Source organism: Anastrepha obliqua, chromosome 3 (assembly GCF_027943255.1).
Source record: "Anastrepha obliqua isolate idAnaObli1 chromosome 3, idAnaObli1_1.0, whole genome shotgun sequence".
NCBI classification, from domain to species: domain Eukaryota; kingdom Metazoa; phylum Arthropoda; class Insecta; order Diptera; family Tephritidae; genus Anastrepha; species Anastrepha obliqua.
The window spans coordinates 25,323,775-25,342,501 of record NC_072894.1 but is presented as its reverse complement, the minus strand read 5'-3'; the positions used below and the strand labels follow the sequence as shown (position 1 = coordinate 25,342,501).

Sequence of the window (18,727 nt, the reverse complement as noted above, 5' to 3'; positions counted from 1 at the left end):
TTGGTGTTCACCTAAGGGGTATTTACTGTTAGGTATGTACATATGTACGATATGGCGATTGTGGCCCAACCTCATTCATTACACATTTTTATTATAATTTGAATAACACTAGTTAGTATAGAAGCGTACAAATGCATGGATATTTTTGTATTTAATTATCAAATTATCACATGCGATTCTTGTACGTATATGTGTATGTAAGCAAGCATATTAATTTACATATATACATTTTTTTATTAATTACTATAATTCTTGTTTATCCACTGCAAATATCAAATGTCGAATGCCAAAAACAAAAATAAAATATCAAGTCAAATATGCACTCAGAGTCAAAGCGACGATTGATATGTGCACCTAATAAATAGTTGATATTATTTACCACAGATGAATGAGCAGAATAATGACAGGAGAAGGGAAATAATTATGGCTACGATGCTCTCCGTTCTCTTCTACGGAGCTGAACTGTGGTCAAATGCGCTAAAGGCAAAACACCGGCGTAATCCAAGGTGAATAACAAAAAGTTGAGCGGAGGTTCGGCTGCCACGTCACGGGCGAGTTCGCCAGCCGAAATCTGCACGATTATTTCACACATAGTCACACACTCATCCAAATGCATATTCACACACTCGTCAAATCTGCCGTTGTTCAGATGACAATGAAGTGGTACTGCGTTAATTTTTTTCGTAAATCACTAACCCATTCTTAGTTTTATAGTAAACAAACAAATCAACCCAACCGCTGATTCTACATGGTTTGATATTAGCCATACCATGAGCGTAAGCTCCCAGCGTCGGCACAACGAACGACAACTCTGAGAGTTGTGTCTGCCTACCGCACAGTATCAGCGCCAGATGTTCAAGCGATAAGCGGTTCAATACCGATTGACTTACCAACGTTGCTCATTAATTTCTTCACAGCAAGCCGAATGCTATTACAAAGACGTGGCTAGTTTATGTTCACCACAGCACAGTCTTAACACACTGATTTCAGTTATTACGGGGCACTGGGGGGTGTACAAACACATGACTTCTGCAGAAGTTGTCTACATGAGGAAGAGGAAAAGACGATCCCGCACCTTCTGTGTCACTGTCCTGTTCTATCCTGACGTAGGCTCGCCATTTTGGGCGGACAATTCTTTAATGAATTAGAAGATCTCGGCTCTGTCGAAATTAAGGATCTTACGAAATTTTTGAAAAGTACGCACTGCTTTTAGGAGGGATAAGAGCTAGTTCCCCTCGCGGCATCACAATGGGTCATGAGCCTTGGTGTGTCCTTGATGTTCCCCAACATAAAGATTACCGGCCTGACTTTTAATTGCAGATTATGAGGTGGTAGTCAGGGCAATTTCAGCATATTTAAAAATTCCGGTGGAATTAACCATGATTCTGGCTAGAAATGGAATCAATCGATTTGTATGTCATCAATTTAGCAGCAATCTTGTTTGAAAACTGAATATTATTATATATAATAAGTAATGTTCTTGAGGTACACGTTTTTTGCAGCCAATTAAACTCGTTCGCTAAAAATCAAACGTTTTTTTTTTGTTTTTCTCGATGGTTTTGTTCTTTGTTTGCGTAGAGAAATAATAATTGGCAAGGAATGTAAAGGAATTTGAGATTTTCTTGGATGCATTAACCTCACTTTTCCTTAAAACTGCTGCGGCTTCAGCTTCAGGCAACGATAAGTTCGGCTTTGACGGACTGAAACTTTCTGTTCGACTACCAGACTACTGCAGCGTCTATCAGGCCGAAATTCTAGCCACAAAAGAAGTAGCAACGTATTTAAATACGCACATCTTAACAAAAATCACAACAAATGTATTCTCGAATACCCAGGCGGCAGGTAGGTGAAATAATTGAATTGCCAGTCTGGCATTCCTCAAGTAGCACTAAAGCACCGTTTTGATACCATTATGAGACCTCCAACAGGCAGATATCTACCGCCAGCCAGAGCTGTTGATATAATGAAGAAGATTCATGGGATTTAGGTTGGCGCACTGCCCCTGTCACCCTGTGACTTTAATCGTCTAGCAGCTAAACCCGGACAAAGTGACAAAGTGCTCAACAGTCTCCTTTTCTGAAAAGTCCCCACATCTTCTGCAATGGGGGTTAAATAGTAACACTAGCTTTTCCGCGTACGACCGCGATTATCCAGTGACCGTTAAACACAGCTACGAGTTTGGAAATTGAATGAAATGGAGCTCGATCTTTTCTGCGCTTTCCTGAGAAGCAATTTATGCAGTTCCCGTTTAACAACTGTCAGAGGATACCGAAGCCCGAGTAGGAGGTCTCTGAGAATAATTCAGTCCCTTTCCTGGCAAGCTCGTCAGCAATTTCATTTCCTTTAAGGTTCGTATGCCCTGGAACCCAGATCAGAGAAATGTTACCTGCACACTCAAGAGATTTGATCTCCTCCGTACAGAAGTTTAACAGTTCTATGCACCATGCACCATGGCGTCGTCAGAGCCTTGATCGTGGCTTAACTATCAGAGAAAATGTTAATATCTCCCCCGCCTCCGCGTTCCCTAAGCATTTTGCTGGCCTGCAGGATAGGAAAGACTTCTGTTTGAAGAACACTATAAGTATTCGGCAGTTTAAAAAGGAGATAGATAAATTAGCTAATTTAGAGAAAACCCCTGGTCCGAGTCCCAGGCGGTCATTAAGTCAATGAGTACTAAGATCAAAGGTTGGACAGGAATGTCGAGCAGCCCTAAATGGTATTACTCGTAGTGTTGTACTCAAGGTCAGCCTTATTTGGGCTCCGGGGCACAGAGATATTCAAGGGAACTGTAAAGCCGATGAGCTAGCTAGGAAAGCTATTACTTCTTTAGTTATTACAGCTTAGTCATAGAAAGACTCTTGGGATAGCTATAGCCGCGAGGAAACTAATAATCAAAAACCATATTATCCAAGAGGCCAATAGGTCGTGCGCAACAACTAGGCTATTGTGGCCGCAAATAAATAAGCAAAAGACAAAGAAACTAATTAGCCTCTCAAGAGAGGATATCTCGAAGGTCGTGGCTGTATAACCGGTCAATGGCTATTTGGAAGACATTCTTGAGATTAGGAGTTTTTTCACATGAATATTGTAGAAGAAGTTGAGATGAGGAAGACAAAGAAACAACGAAAATCAAAGCAGGCCTTCTTGGTAGATACTTTTTCTATTCTCTTACGGAACTGCCCGGTATGGAGATTGGACACATTCTGCACTTCATAAGAGCCACAAAATGATTTCATGAAGAAAAATAAATGAGGTTCCCGTGTCACACAGTGGTATCACAATGAACCTTGATGAAGTTAGTCGTACCGACCAACTACCACCATAACTTAACCTAACATAACGTTGAAAAATGTTGTGCAGCTTAAATAGTCGCTAATTGAAAATAAGCCAAAATCGTCTTTTCTGAAGAAGCGCATTTTCGTCGCGACAGCTACGCTAACAAGCAAAACTGTCACATCTGGGGATTGAAAAACTCGACAATTTCGATAATCGTGATCAGTTTTAACCTCTATTTGAAGACTTTCGAGTTTTTTTGTTTAGTGCGCGAAGGGCCGATATTATGCGAAAAATCCACTAACGGTTGAAAAATCCAGCAAGTCGTTTGAGAGATATATCCAGACCCCGTCACCAAAGTGCATATGAAAAATCTCGAGAATTCGTTGGGAAAAAGTACTAGCCAGCGATGGGCATTACTTTCAATGATTCACTTGTAACCATTTTTTCGGAAAAAGAACTTGCAGAACTTAGTTGCGCACATAACAGTTACGTATGAATAAGTAACAGTCCTAGAGTTATTCAACGCAGTGTACGCAAAATTGTAAAATAAAGCGAAACAACTTTGAGACTTTGGACCTTACCTGTTTGGGCTGGCTTCTTTTATGCCGACTTCGAACGGCAGATAGTTTTTAGAAGAAGACTTTTCATAGCTATCGCCACCGAAATGTAGTCATTCACAAAAAAATCTTTCAAAGTGCCAGTTCTTTCGCTTTTTCGTTATCTCCAATATTTCGATGTCCCGTGACACAAATTAAGGTAACTTTATGGTTTATGGTTTCTGCTTTTTTGCACCAGTTTAGAGGTTTTTGTAACTGAATTCAGTGCCTGGATTGCAGCTGGGCTAACCGAAAGAATAGCGATATTACCCTTGAAAGAGAAGTCTATGTAGTAGCCTACAAGTTCCTCTATTGTCAATACTTCCACTTGGAAGATATTGCAAGTATTAGGAAGACACAGATTTTTAAATTCTAAGTCTATGAGAATATATACCAGCGCCAAAGCTACAATCCATTTTTGAACCATCTGTGTCGACCTGTGGTATCAAAGTTGTATAGTAAAAGTGCCGTACTCCATACCACCAGGGATGGAAAGTGGGTGGCAAAATTCCTATCGCCGTTGGGATGATATAATCCGTCCTCCACGAGGTGAAGTGAGTTTGTTGCAATAACCATAAGTTGTTTCCCTTCCAGCGACCCGCAGCATTTAACCTAAATTAACTTAAGTCAGCTGTCCTTAGTATTCTGCTTAATCTCTTCCAAGAGCTTTCCACCAAATTACCGAAGCGTATGGTAAAATTGAATGATTCCACTGATCGTGTTAGGACATAGTTCTGATGCCACTACCACCACATCAGGAGCATGCACCACCACTTATACTCCACCTCAATCAAGTGTAATCAAGACTTTGCTTATCATACATAACCAGAAAAGTAGTGATAATACTCCCTGTGAAGTTCCCTACCGATCCTCTTAGTTATGTTTGTATTTCCGATATTAGCTTTGATTATCCAGATTTCTTGCATGGAGATGACCCAACTACTAATGCAGCTTTCCACCCGTAAGTATATTAACGTCCGATTGATGGCATCAGTGGTAACGTTATTAACGATGAACCATACTCGTAAGCATAAGCCAAGTTCGATGCTAATTTTTGTGCTGTGAGACAAACGTACTGACGCTTATTTTTGTCTGAATGTCATGACGCATGGTATTTTCAATAGATGGCTAGGTTAGGTTAGATTGAAGCGGTTGTCCACTATGGGGCACACTCAGGCTCATAGCCCATTTTGATGCCGCGTGGGAAACTCGCCCTTATCTCTCCTAAAAGCAGTGTGTACCTCTCAAAAGTTTTTAGAAGGTCCTTGATTTCGGCAGAACTAAGATTTTCCAATTCATTAAAGGATGGTCTACCTAAAAAGGTGAGTATATTTCTGGTTAGAGCAGGGCAGGAGCACAAAAGGTGCAGAATGGTTTCTTTCTCATCTACACAACTTCTGCAAAAGTCATGTGTTTGCACACCCATCCTCTGGGCGTGCCTGCCGAATAGGCAATGTCCCGTCATAACTGAAATCTGTGTGCTAACTTTGAGGGTTGGTCAGAGTTGTCGGACGATTCTGCATGTGATTTCATTACGCCATCGATGCTCTTACAATTTCCTCAAAGATAAGTAGCTTACAGGTTTGTAAGGATATACTATGCCATTGTCTATATACTTAATGGCCAATTTGGTGCCGAGTTTCGCTAGTTCATCAGCTCTGAAGTTAGCCTCAATGTCTCAATGGCCAGGAACACATGCTACCTTTAGTTGAAATGACTCAGCCATCTCGTTAAGAGATACGCGGCATTTCAGGTCTACCTTGGAGGTTATCGACTGCTATGTAAGGGATTTTTAGATAGCTAGAAGAAGCTAAAAATAATAATAAAGCCCTGTTTACTTTTGAACTTAACTCGTATGTGTACTTTGAATGCAATTTTTTCGGAATATAAAACAGCCATTTAAACACTAGGCATTTAAAGTTTTTTTATTCTCAGCGGCAGAAATTTATACAAAATGATTTCATTGCGATTTTCAGCAAAGAAATAAGAAAAGAAGAAAATTACAATGTTTCTACATATATAACACATTTACAAATTTATGGAACGACCCTTAGCAGCATCACAGGAAATTTCTTTCCTCACCCTTTCGATTCCATAAGCACTCATATTTACCAGCCATGGCCTAATCCATAACCATGACCTAATCCTAAGCCATGACCCAAACCATAGCCTAAAGATGGAGCAGCAATGGAGGCATGCGAGATGATTGGTGCAGCGGCTATTTTTGTAATGGCTGGAGCAGCATACGAGATAGCTGGAGCATGCGATATAGCCGGGGCGGCATAAGAAATAGCCGGAGCAGCAGCGATCTTAGTGATAGCAGGAGCAGCGTAAGAGATTGATGGAGCAGCGAGTGCAGAATGGCCATATGAGATGGCGGGGGCTGTATGCGCCAAGGATAGTGCTGGGCCAGAATGCAGACCGCCCAAAAGAGCACCACCATGTGCGCCACTCAAGTATCCTGGTGCAGCTGTGGCGCTAGCTACCAAAGCCAAAGCGACAATGACAACCTGAAAAGGACACCGAAAAGAACAAACGCTCGATCAGTTGTACACCACAAAGCCATACGCACACGCGCACACTCTAAAGCCAACATACTGGCGTTGTGACCACGCGATGAGTACTCACGTATTTGAACATGTTTGCTGATTTAAAGTTGTTTATATGCGATTTCGTTATGAACAGATTTCGGTGGCAACGCGCACAAAACGGATCGTAGCTTAAGAACACGAAAAACAGTTTGATTCGTTGGTGGCGTTGTGCAAAAGCTTTTATACTACTCAAACAAATCGCTATTTTTATTTATTTGAGTAGAAACTGCAAAATACAAATCCGCCACCTAGGCGCAAACCTCGACGTCTTGAATAGGAGGCGGAGGGGCAGTTTTGTTGCAGCAATTGAGAGGCATGCAGTAAACGCATAGCTGAGCTGAAATTAATGCCTAAGCTGCTGCAGAAGCTGGCTATAGCTGGACGGACGACTAGCACTTTTACTTTTTTTCTAGACTTAACTGAACTGAAGTGCCAGTTTGCAAGTCAAGTCAATGTGGATCAGAGTCGCCCGAATTGCCTGAAAGGCCTGACATGACTCATACACATACATGCACATACACCTATCTCATTTTTAAGCGTATATGCATATGTTGTGTGGCAGCAGTCGGGCTGGGGTTGACGCTTTTATGAGGCAATGGTTTTGTCGTCGACTGCATTTCGGCTCACTGTCACTCTCTGCCTCAGTGGCATACTGATTTGGTATTTACTATAGTTGCGCCTACCAGTGGGTCAACATTGTGGGCATTATTGTTGTTTGTTTGTGACATGGAAATTGCAAGCAATTTTTGCTAAAATATTCCACTCTTTCCAATACAACAGGTTGCAGGCGATCCCACAGTGGTGTAGCTATTTATTTCGACTCCAGGTGTTGGGCGATAAAATAGTCATATAGGCCGTGCAGCAACAGACCCGGCCATGCCACCAGCTCTAATACGAGAACTGGCAATTGATTGGCTTCCGTGAAAATAACAAGCAAAAATTATTTGCAAAAATATGAGTCATGCAATTAATTTCCTCAGCAGCAATTGGGGTATTGCTCGTTGTTTCCCCCTCGAGTGCTATATACATAAAAATATACTAACGCTACATACATAAATTTGTGCATTTTGATATGTTCGCTAATAGAGATATTTTAGTTCAATGAAAAATAATTAAAAAAGCTTGCAATTTATTGCACATTTACTATGTGAAATCAACATACACAGCTACAAAAACTCGCATATTTCATTTTCAAACTGTTGCAATGCCAGCCAATTATCGCAAGTATGCATGTATTTGCAAAATTAAGAAATATTTAATTATTCCAGGGGCTAATTAATTCCAATTTTAGTTTTGTTTGTTCGCGATTAAAAAATTTGTATAATTGCTCGCTCGCTCATCTTAACTTTTTTTCTTTTTGCTCTTGACTTATGCGATTTTCATTTTATTATACCAAAATTCAATGAACTAAAAAATCGCATTCTTAACTTTTTCCTAAAAACTCTGATTAAAGAATGTGAGATTTGTTTATTTTTTTTAATTTAAATTTATATGTATTTTGTAGGCATATGAACCAGATTTTCATAAAACAATTATTAAAATTAAATGAAATACAAATAAATTGTCAAAAACCCAATAAGTTCATGTAATATTTATTTATTTATTTATTTATTTATTTATTTATTTATTTATTTAAAAGAGTAACAGTTATGAATAACTATTCCACTTACGAAATAAGCACTGGCTGCCAGAATCTTCGGCTTATGGTATCTTAACTAGAGTAATAAAATAGGTAAGTAACTATACAAGAGGATGGGAGAGAGTATTTGAGGAAGTATTAGAAGATCCGTGGGTAGTGTGACTTTGATCGGAGTATAATTTTATTTATAGTTTTCGCAAAGAGTTAAAGTTTTAATTTAGTTAGTTTAATAAATTTACAAATTAAGTTAATGCTATTGCCATCTTTGTTGAACTGTTTTTCTAGTGCATTCCAATCCTGGGCGGGTATCGAGGAGGTGTGTAGTCGTCTGAGTTGCAAAAAGGGCACTCTGGTTTGACTGTGCCGTTTAGGATGTGAACATGGGTGTCTATAGTGTGACCGATTCGAAGGCGTGTAAATATCAGGTCAGTCGTCAGTCAGTTCGTGCGTTTTTTAAAAGTGGTTTTAAAATTTATAAAAAAAATGTTTAAAGTATTTATTAATCAATTATATATTTTCCCTCATTGTTTACAATTCCTTCCCAACGTTAGGCAAATTTTTAATTCCCTGCTCAAAAAATTGTTTGTCCTTGGAGCCAAAATACGCTTTGATATCCCTTTTTATAGCTTCTTTTGAGGAGTAGTTCTTGTTACTCATATGGGATTGAAGTCCACGAAAAAAGTGATAATCACAAGGTGCAATATCCGGAGAGAATGGTGAATGCGGCATTAGTCCCATCCGAGCTCGTTCAGCTTGCCTAATGTTTGCCTTGCGGTATGAGGTCTTGCGTTGTCGTGGTGAAACAAAACTTTGCGTATATTCACTAAAGACGGTCGATTTTTGTTAAGTGCCTCATTCAGGTTGGATAGCTTATGGGAATAATAATCAGCAGTTATCGTCTGGTTTGGTTTCAGAAGTTCATAATAAACTATACCGGCCATATCCCACCAAATAGACAGGAGAATCTTCTTGGGGTGACGCCATCTCTAGGACAGGATTATTGTAAAGGACAAATTTTTCATCACCAGTATACGGTTTAAAAAACTTTCATTTTTAAGCCGTTGCAGCAGCTGAGAGCACACATTCACTCTATGCTGAAGGTTAGCGACGGAAAGACTATGCGGAACCCATTTTCCCATCTTTGAAACCTTTCACAACTGAAGAAGGTGCCTGCGAACTATTCCATGCGATGAATTTAACCTCTGAGCTATCATATCGACTGTCAAATTTGGCTGAGCTTCCACGAGTTCGAGCAAGGCGTCAGAGTTAAAGACTTCAGGACGACCAGCGCGCGGGGCATCCTCCACGTCGCAGTTACCACTTCGGAATTTTGAAAACCAATTTTGCGCAATCCTTACACTCGTCTCCGTGAACAGGGTCGTTTATTTCTGCAGCAGCAGTTGTTGAAAATTTTATAAAAAAAATACAAAATATGCCTCTTATACGCGTTCGAAAATTCCATTTTATTTTTTAACAATACGTGCTTCCATCCGCGATTAAAATCACTTGTTGAATGCACAATATATAAAAGAAAATATAAATAGTTCCGTTATATTCCGCGAATAATTTTTTGTATGCAAAAATCGTACAAAAGTGAAATTATGGGTAAAATACGCACGAACTTATGGACTGACCTAATAGATATCTTGAGGTTCTTGGGAAGACATGTGGGTAGGATATATAGGCTTGATGCCAGTAGGATTGTACTTTTTGTAGTGGTGTTGATAATTAATCCATTGACTATTGTACGTATCCTGAAGAGATTTTACTATAATTTTCCGAATATCTTTAATAGTAAAATGTACACTGAAGTGAAGGGGTTCTTGGGCGGCTTCTTTGGCTCTAGTATTATTTCGGATTTCGGTGATTGTTGGAGTTTCGTTAGAATGCTTCAATATAGCGTCCATTACGGATTTACTATCGCTGCAAATAATGAATTTTTCGCCTTTGTCGGAGGCATAAACTACCTCTTCAAGCAATGCAGCTGCTTCCGCTGTGAATACTGAGCAATAGGAAGGTAAAGCACCGACTGAGATTGTGACACCAAGCTGGTTTGTGACTACAAACGATGTACTGATGTCCGTTTTAGATCCGTCGGTATAAACGAACTCCCATTCGTTTCTTAAAGGAACAACGATTTCATTGAAATGTTGGACGTATTCATAAGAGGAGGTGGACTTTTTGGGGAATTTTAGCAAATCCGCGATAAAAATAGTTTTTGGATTCAAGCCTGGTGGGAAAACTGGAATTGGTGGCAAAATCGCATCTGATGTGACATTAAGTTTGCGCATTAGTTCAACACAACGTTGTATGGTGGACGGTTTGCGGCTATTTTTATATTGTTGCTTCGCTGAGTTTACCAGTCCAAGTAATACTTTATTTCTGCAGTGAAGAAGCTTGGGTAGGAGCATTATTGGGTTGCGCTTGGATTTGTGGCATATATCCGGTATTCCGGCTTCTTTAAGAACGGCTTTTGTTGGTGATGTTGGAAACGCGCGGATGCTCCTTCTAGCTGCCGCATGGTAAGGATAATAGTTTGATGTTTTCTTTGGCACAATGTCCGTAAATACAAAGTCCAAAATCGATTTTGGATAACAGTAGGGCCTTTGTTACGTTAGCAAGTGTGTGTGAACATGATCATAAAAACTTAATTAAGTTAAGTCCTAAAAATAAGCTTCTTCTAATGGCTTTACAGTGTTCTTTATATGTAAGTTTTTTGTCGAATGTTAAGCTTAAAATACTAAGTGTGTTAGAATGTGGGACTAGTACATTGTTTATGTAATATAGTTATTAACTCAGTGCATATGTAATTGACGTACATCTCTTGCTAGTTGTTTGAGGGATCTCCTTATGAGGCGCTTTTCCATGACAGAAATACAATCGATGGAGTCCTGTTGCCTGTAATTTTCCGATTTTTTCAAGACCTTTGACACATAGAATTCTTACAGTTCTTCTGTAATTTTTTTATTTTTTCTATAATTTTCTGATTTCTGCTAGGCCTTTGACACAGCGCCACATATATTAGAATTCCTTTGGCCTTGCCTTGGCTTTTAGCCGGTTTTCCTTTCACGATTAAAATCTTATCTAAGTGAGAGGAATTGTCTTGCTACAATGGAGAATGAACCTTCTGTGCCTTTCATTGCCCCTTGTGGGGTACCTCAGGGTAGTATTCTGGACCCCCTGCTATTCGTCCTATTTATAAATGAAATTATCAGAAGCACCTTTATATGCAGACAACTTAAAAATGTTTACCTCAATAGGAAACCCAGAGTATGTGCTTAGGCTCCAGGCTGACCTTAATGAACCCGTTTCTTGGCGTATCTCTTTAAATTTGAAAAAAATGTTTTCAAGTCATTCAAGTAAAAATTGAAGGAAAAGTGAAATTTGTAGGATAAACTCGCTCAGGTTCAGTATGACATGAAATGCATCCTAGCATGCAGATTAAATCAGGATATCATAAAGAATTTTTTGGGGCAACGCGCGAAGAGTGGACTTTTTGAGAATCCGAACCCAATGAATTTCAAATATAGTTTGAGGAAGTACTTACTAGGTAAGATTGCTTTAAAAATACGTAAGTTATCAAGAAAAGTGCATATAGTAATATGTAATTGATCAAAATCCCCAACACCGTAAGCTTCGCTGCGCGTGTTATGGTATAAATTGAAGAAGCCTCTTGACCTTGGCTAAGTTACACATAAATGAAAAATTGAAAACACTTTCTTTCTCATGAAGAAGTGCTTCTGAAGTAATTCACGTTTTGCAACGAATACAAATTTGCAAATGCTAGATTTAACAACGCTCAAAATAATGAGGAGAGCAGGATAGTCTCCACGAACACGTTCTAGACTTCTTTATAAGAAAGTTGGGATTGACAGAACATGCTTCCAATTAGCATACATTTTCATGGATGGAAGAAGTGTCCAGAGTACGTGAATGTCAGCCCGAGAATCATTTCTAAGCAGCATTTCCAACAACAACAAGACTGTGTCAATTAATTCAAAATTTACACAAATAAATTCAAAACAAAAAAAATGTAGTTATCAAAAAGTTAATAATCGTTAATAATTCAACCATTAATTGTTTATTTAATTTCAATAGTGATAGTTAATAGATAGATAGCCGAGGTGGTCGCTTCTTAACAAATCAGCGCCAAAGACCTCAAACCTGATTCAGGCGAAGACGGAGCAGACGCACGGGAAGTGGGCTGCCGTCTCATCCGCTTCTTCGCAAGCTGGCTAGAGTACACTGCTTGCGATGCTTACCTTTTCCGTGTGCTTCACTCACAGAAAGTGGCCCGTCATCAGTCCAACCAGCTGTCTGTGGTCCCATCTGCTCAAGCCAGGAGAATTTGCGACAGTCTGTCGGATATGACAGGTATCATCAGTTTAGTCCATCTGCAGCCTCTCTCAGCCTGCCAAGCTCGCTTGTGGGTTTTAGTTACCCATTTGCTAACCGTGTCTTTGATGGCTGCAGAAGGGAGTGGAGGAACGGGCTCCGGGCTAATGAAGTTGGCCTCAGAGCCCATCATAGCTAAGGAGTCAGAGGTCTCGTTAATCACGATACCCACGTGTCCCGAGACTTATGTTATGTCTGCCGATATAGTTTAGTCTGGATTTGCAGTACTCGACTACCACTGATGGGGTTGGGGGCTGTCTAAGCTGTCGCTGCATACATATAATGCATGCCTTCGAAGAACAAAGTGCGGTTTTGCCCTGCTGAATTCCACGTAAAGCCCAGAGCCGGAGCCATCCGTGAAAATGCGAAAATAGTGATAGTAATATTTAGTATCCAAGTTTTCCTACCTTTTGTAACTAAGTTTGGAGAGAAATCTATTAATGGTATAACCTCAAAGTGTCTATACAAAATAAACATATCATTTTAACCAGCTTTTACCCCCTGCACTCGTGTTTTTCATGTGCGGAATCGCGCTTATTTCCTATTTTTGACTTTTGACCAAGTATCGAAAATATTGAATACTATTTAAATCGGTACCGAGTATCAACTCAGCCCAGGAACAACTGCCTCGTGTTGAGAACTGTAGAAAAGCGATCTAACACCATCCAATGGACATTCCATAGAAAAGTAGATTTATAAAACATCGCAACAATTCCTTCATCTACCAACCAGTCGATTTTCCTGCAGACACACAGTGAACTCATTTACTCTCAGCTGTGCCACACCTGATGGGCGGTAACGCCGACGCCGACATCGACGGAATGAATGAATGAAGAGGTCTGGCGAAGTGCCGCATTGAAAGAGTGATGCAGGCAACTACTGCATTTTCCAATCACATTGCTGCGATTGCCGCTATTTACTGCGGCCACATTTGCTTCGAGCGCAGTGCGTGGTGCAAATTTAAAGCAATTTCGGCAACAAACTGACATCTTAACAGGGAAAATGCAATTCAATCCAACGAATTTTATGCAATTCACACTAATATATTCTACGAATAACAGTTAAATTTGATCGGCTGTAAAAGATTTTAAATGTGCGCATACACATTTACATATGTTAATGGATGTACGTATGTATGCATGAACGTGCGCGTGATTTTTTTACATGTATAGGGTTATTCAGTAGGTGCACTTCAACTTTTTTCCGATGGGGAGGGCGAACGACGCAATATTTTTTATTTTTCGCTTGTCATTTGTAAACTTCATTAGTATACATTTCATCATGGAACGCTACACACTTGAGCAACGATTGCAAATCGTGCAAATTTTTATGAAAATAGTCGTTCTGTTGCTGCTACTTTAAGAGCATTACGGCCATTTTACGGTCCATTTAACAAGCCGTCCCGTTTTGGGGTTATGTGAAATCATTGGTCTACAGTAACAAGCCGGCGACGATTTGTGAGCTCAGAGCCAATTGCTGGAATTTCGGCCGATTTATGCAAAAGAGTGGTCGAAAATTGGTTTCAACGATTGGACTTCGTAAAACGTGCACGCGGTGGTCATGCAAAAGAAATCGAATTTCATACTTAAATGTATATGTTCAAACTCGATAATAAAAAAAAAATTAGTTAAAAAAGTCAAACCGTTTGTGTTTTATTCAAAAAAGTTGAAGTTGAAGTTGAAGCGCTCTTACTGAAAAACCCTTTACTTACGTCTGTGTACATATTCCGCAACGTGTTTTGACTGCTTTACTGTTTTGGCAATTGATTTTCATTAGAGAAAAAATGTGTCTAATTTTAATGCATTCCTCTAAAGTTTTGTTCTTTATTGAACGATTCTATTACCGCTAACGAGCATGTTTTAATTGTATTCACAAAATGACAGGTGTGTACCTACTAAGTAATACGAGCCTACAATGGCATATCCTCAAGCGAAAATCGAAGCAGATTACAAAATGCAAATGACTTGTTACGCATTATTTAAATGTACATAAACCGGATCTGTTTAATTAATTTTAAATTGCTACTGAAAGAAAATAAAAAATTAATAGACTAAGGTGCTTTCTTGCAAAATGATTTTTACACTGTCTATAACATTGTATAACACTAAACGAAAACAGCTTAAGAATGCCTTCAAAATTAGCACGCGATATAGCTTCATCCGCCTGCGCGACAACCTCCAGATTCATGTGGCTTTTATTTTACGGAGGTTTAAGGGGGTAGTATGGTATTTTTTTTTTTCATTTTTTGTTTTTTTTTTTTTTAAATTATTCTATAACATCTTAAGATTATTGTGTGAAAGTTTGAAGTGCATTAGAGTAAAATTGACAAAGACACAAAGGATTAAGTATCTACCTCTCCAACCGGATTTCACGCTGCCGAAAATAGCTACCTAATCTTTAAACGCGTTTTTCTCACACTTGCCTTTTTTACGGTCGGTGTCCACTGTAGATTCATATCTACTACCGATTGTTTTCAAATTTGGTTTTTTTGTTTCTTTACTTTATTCACGAGGTAATGACGTCGAGTTTTTTTTTTTTTTTAATTTTGTCATATTTTAAAACAACAAAGTTTTCAAGTTTTTTTTATGAAAAATCGGTGTTTTGACTTCAAAGCGCTTTAAAAAATTAAAAAAAAAAAAAAAATTCGACGTTGTTACCTGCGAAACTTTATTAGCTGATGAAATCAATTTGGTTTTTTGATTTTAGTTGATCCAGTAATGAGTTCTGAGGGACATCGCAATAAAACTTTTTTATGAGACGTCCGCGAAGATTCGCTGCCACCAACTCATTTCTTCATAAAAATCAATGAAAATTTCACACAATATTCTTTAAATATGACTTTATAATGAAGTAATTTTAAAATTTTGAATAAATCAACTGTGTCGACAAAAAAAATTTCGGAAAATTTGCTTGTTTTACACCGAATTAACCATACTACCCCCTTAAATCAAAATATAGAAACTTCTCCAATGGTATGTGGAACACGCTCCCACCTCGGCTAAGTTCTCCTCTGGGACCACAAAAGTATTACATCTTGGTAATGCTGCATTTATGTCGGAAAACACAACAGGTACTTGTGTTCAGATTCCTTTCCTGATGGCTTATCAAGGCTATGCGCCGTCGATAGCCTTAATTACTCCCATTGTGTTCATAGGTGGTTCTAAAGTAAAAGAGATTTCGGAGAAGTTGCACTACTGTTATATTAACCCACTACCGTCTTGTCTTCTTTGTGATATTGTAGTGAGTGGTTCACTCTAAAGTCTGTGGCTATGGTTGGTTCGTCCTAATGCTGAAAACAGTCACGGACGTATCATAGTTCCTTACCGCATCCCGTAGAGAACAACTGCGTTCTTTTAGTTACACATTTACACAATACATCGGTTTGTGTGTGTATGTGCTTGGTTGTATCTACACAATGTTGCCATTGATATTTCTGCTTACGCACTTTTTCACACATTCGCGTTATCAGTTACAATTTTTCATTGTTTAATAAACCAAAGCCAAATAGTTCATTTATCTATAATTAACATTATTGAACATTGTTTTTAAGTTATTTAAACAAAAATTAAAATTTTCCCAAGTTTATTTTGTAAATGATCTCGAAATGTACTGTTTGGCAACACTGTGTGGTGAGAGAGCAATTCTGAGAGGAATTTTCAAAAATCCAGCGATAAAATCTACGATACCACGATACGGAAGGGAAGTAATTTTTCATTTTCATGGCGTTCTCATTCGTTTGATCGTAACAGCTGACAGGGGACTGCGTTTACGTCGGTGACTGTTTTCAGCAAAAGCCGTCCGCTTTCACAGCTTCACCTTGCGTTTCCAATCATTATGACAGAGTCGCGTAATGATTTTATGTTAGCATCAAACGTTTGGGCTGCCTCGAATTTACTGCTGCGGGATGGTTTATGACCTGGGGCTTGTTTGAGAATAGCTCATATCTCTCTGAAGCGATCGCAATGAAAAATCACATGTTCTGCGCTTTCGTCAATATTCGGGCAGTTTGGACTGAAAGGGTACCAACTGCCAGCTAAAGTACCAACTTAGTCTAGGTATTCCCGAAAACAGATATGTCCGCTGAACAAATGCGAACAGTAAAAGTCGGTATTTTCCTGCTTTCTTCCTAACTTCTCGTCAGCACGCGGTATGAGTTTTTAGGTCCAACGCCCCTTTTGTGGCTGCCACCGGCCAACTGTCGGCAATCGCTCAGTTGTTTTTTATTCTGGTGTGGTTGCACATTATAGGGCCAGTTCATTTCGTCTGCCAAGATATACAGAGGGAGCTTGCCAGCTATTACACTGATATCATGGTAGTACGCGCAAGCTACACGCAACTTTGTGTGGCTTAACCTATAGAGTGGTTACGAAGATACTGCAGGTATTACATTGACCACGGATTTTAGGCCACACGCAGCTCAAGCAAATAGTATATGCACTACTTCCAATGCTTCGAGTATTCCCTATAGAAGGGTTTTGTGATGCAGATTGTGAGTTCCCCACCATTACCACAGCAGAAGCCTACTTTGTTGCTAAGCATTTTAAAGACAGAAAGACTGGAGCCTGAGCCATGCTGTACCGAGTTATTGAACTAGTTGTGAGCGCAAATACCGAAGCGCTTGTTCACACATTTAACGGATGCCTTGCAGATGATATGTTCATCTATACATGGAAGCAGCAGGGTCTCGTTTGCGCCAGGCTTATAACAGTAGTCGGTAAAGTGGAGGCCCATCAGAGACGCAATTTGGACTTATGGTCAAGGGTGAACGCGGCCTAAGTAAAGAAGAGGATGACCGAATATGCCAGCAGTGTATATAAACAGAAACGGGGTTCCAAGAATAAGGTAAAAAGTACCTCGATGTAAAAAAATTATTTCACACTGTAAGCTTAATGCATATCATTAACGCGCTTCGTGAATAAGAAATTCCAGGATATCTCCGAAGATTTATATTACTCATACTAGCGGACCCGACAGACTTCGTTCTGTCAAATAGATTTTGAATGTGGCAGTTTATATTTCGACCTTAAGACGTTTTTACTCTGCTGACCCTCACACACCGCCCTATCATCATGGTGACGGTTCTGTTCAGGAGAATTAAAGAAAAGGGTTAGCTCGGGTGACCTAAGTATCTTTGCTTCCACGAACTTTGGCTAACCTTTTGGGGCCCACTAAAAACCCCGACTGGGATGTTTGCCAGAGGGCTTCAAACTAAGAGGGGAACTTAAGGTTCAAACCTAATTGAAAAAGAATCTAAAGGGATAGTGGGAACCTAAAGAAGACAAATATTTATAAAGAGTTTTTATTTATTATTTGTGAATGAAATCATTCCTAAACTCGTTCTGAAACTAAAGCAAAAGAAAGAATATTGCGAGGCCAATCAAATCTATAGTTCTTACATTTTTTGACTTTTGAATTTGGTCAGGTTCACGATATTATCACTTTTATGTGAACGCATTAGATCCTCCAACGCGAACACGCACACACACGAGCGCGCAATATATGTATGGGAAAAAGAAAAGGGGTGTCCCGGAAATTATTTGGTTCATGCGTTGTTGAGTTATGCGCTTACCAACACATTTTGCGATTCATTTTTATATTATAGATTTAGCTATTTGTCAAACATGAATGTTCTTATATGACACATATAACGGCATGGAGAGAATTATTCTGCATATATCAAGGCTCTAGAGACAATAGTGACACCCTGGATTGATAGTTTTCGCGGTTACAGTCCATACAACTTTCAGCAAGACTCTGTTCCTTCACACAAGGCGATGTCGGCATAAGATTGGATGGCTGACTATATGCATGTTTGCGATATTTTATCCGCTGGACTATACCCATGTTTGTGAAAATCTCAAGCAGCTCATCGTTCGACTGCTCCATATTCATTGTCGCCAACGAATATTTCTCTCCAACACTCAAAGTGGCGTGGCATCAGGTGTTGTTATCTTCCATGATTCTGCGCGATACAATAGAACGAGCGTGAAGACAGATTTAAAAAGTTTGATGTTTATTTGTTGAGAGAGAATTTTACGACTCAATTCTCTAATTTACTTGTTGGCAAAAGAGGCTCTACGTTGCATTAGAAGGCTGGCATTTATATCGTTGTTAATACTGGTTCCTAAGTAACCGAGTTTCTTACCACTTCAAAAGCATAACTGACGTGAGTGCTGATACACTTGTGCACTGACTGTTTGCTTGATGGCAGGAGGTACTTAGTTTTGTCC

The 18,727-nt window shown here is 39.3% G+C and overlaps 1 protein-coding gene across 1 annotated transcript; it reads right to left on the bottom strand.

Annotated features, from left to right (window-relative positions):
- Positions 1–5,785: 5,785 nt before the first annotated feature.
- Positions 5,786–6,597, bottom strand: LOC129242263 (cuticle protein 16.5). Its single transcript, XM_054878821.1, has 2 exons — positions 6,501–6,597; positions 5,786–6,382 (listed from the first exon to the last, which is right to left on the bottom strand). Exons 1-2 carry the CDS (start codon positions 6,510–6,512, stop codon positions 5,981–5,983), a joined length of 414 nt encoding a protein of 137 aa, XP_054734796.1. The 5' UTR covers positions 6,513–6,597; the 3' UTR covers positions 5,786–5,980.
- Between the last annotated feature and the right edge of the window lie 12,130 nt (positions 6,598–18,727).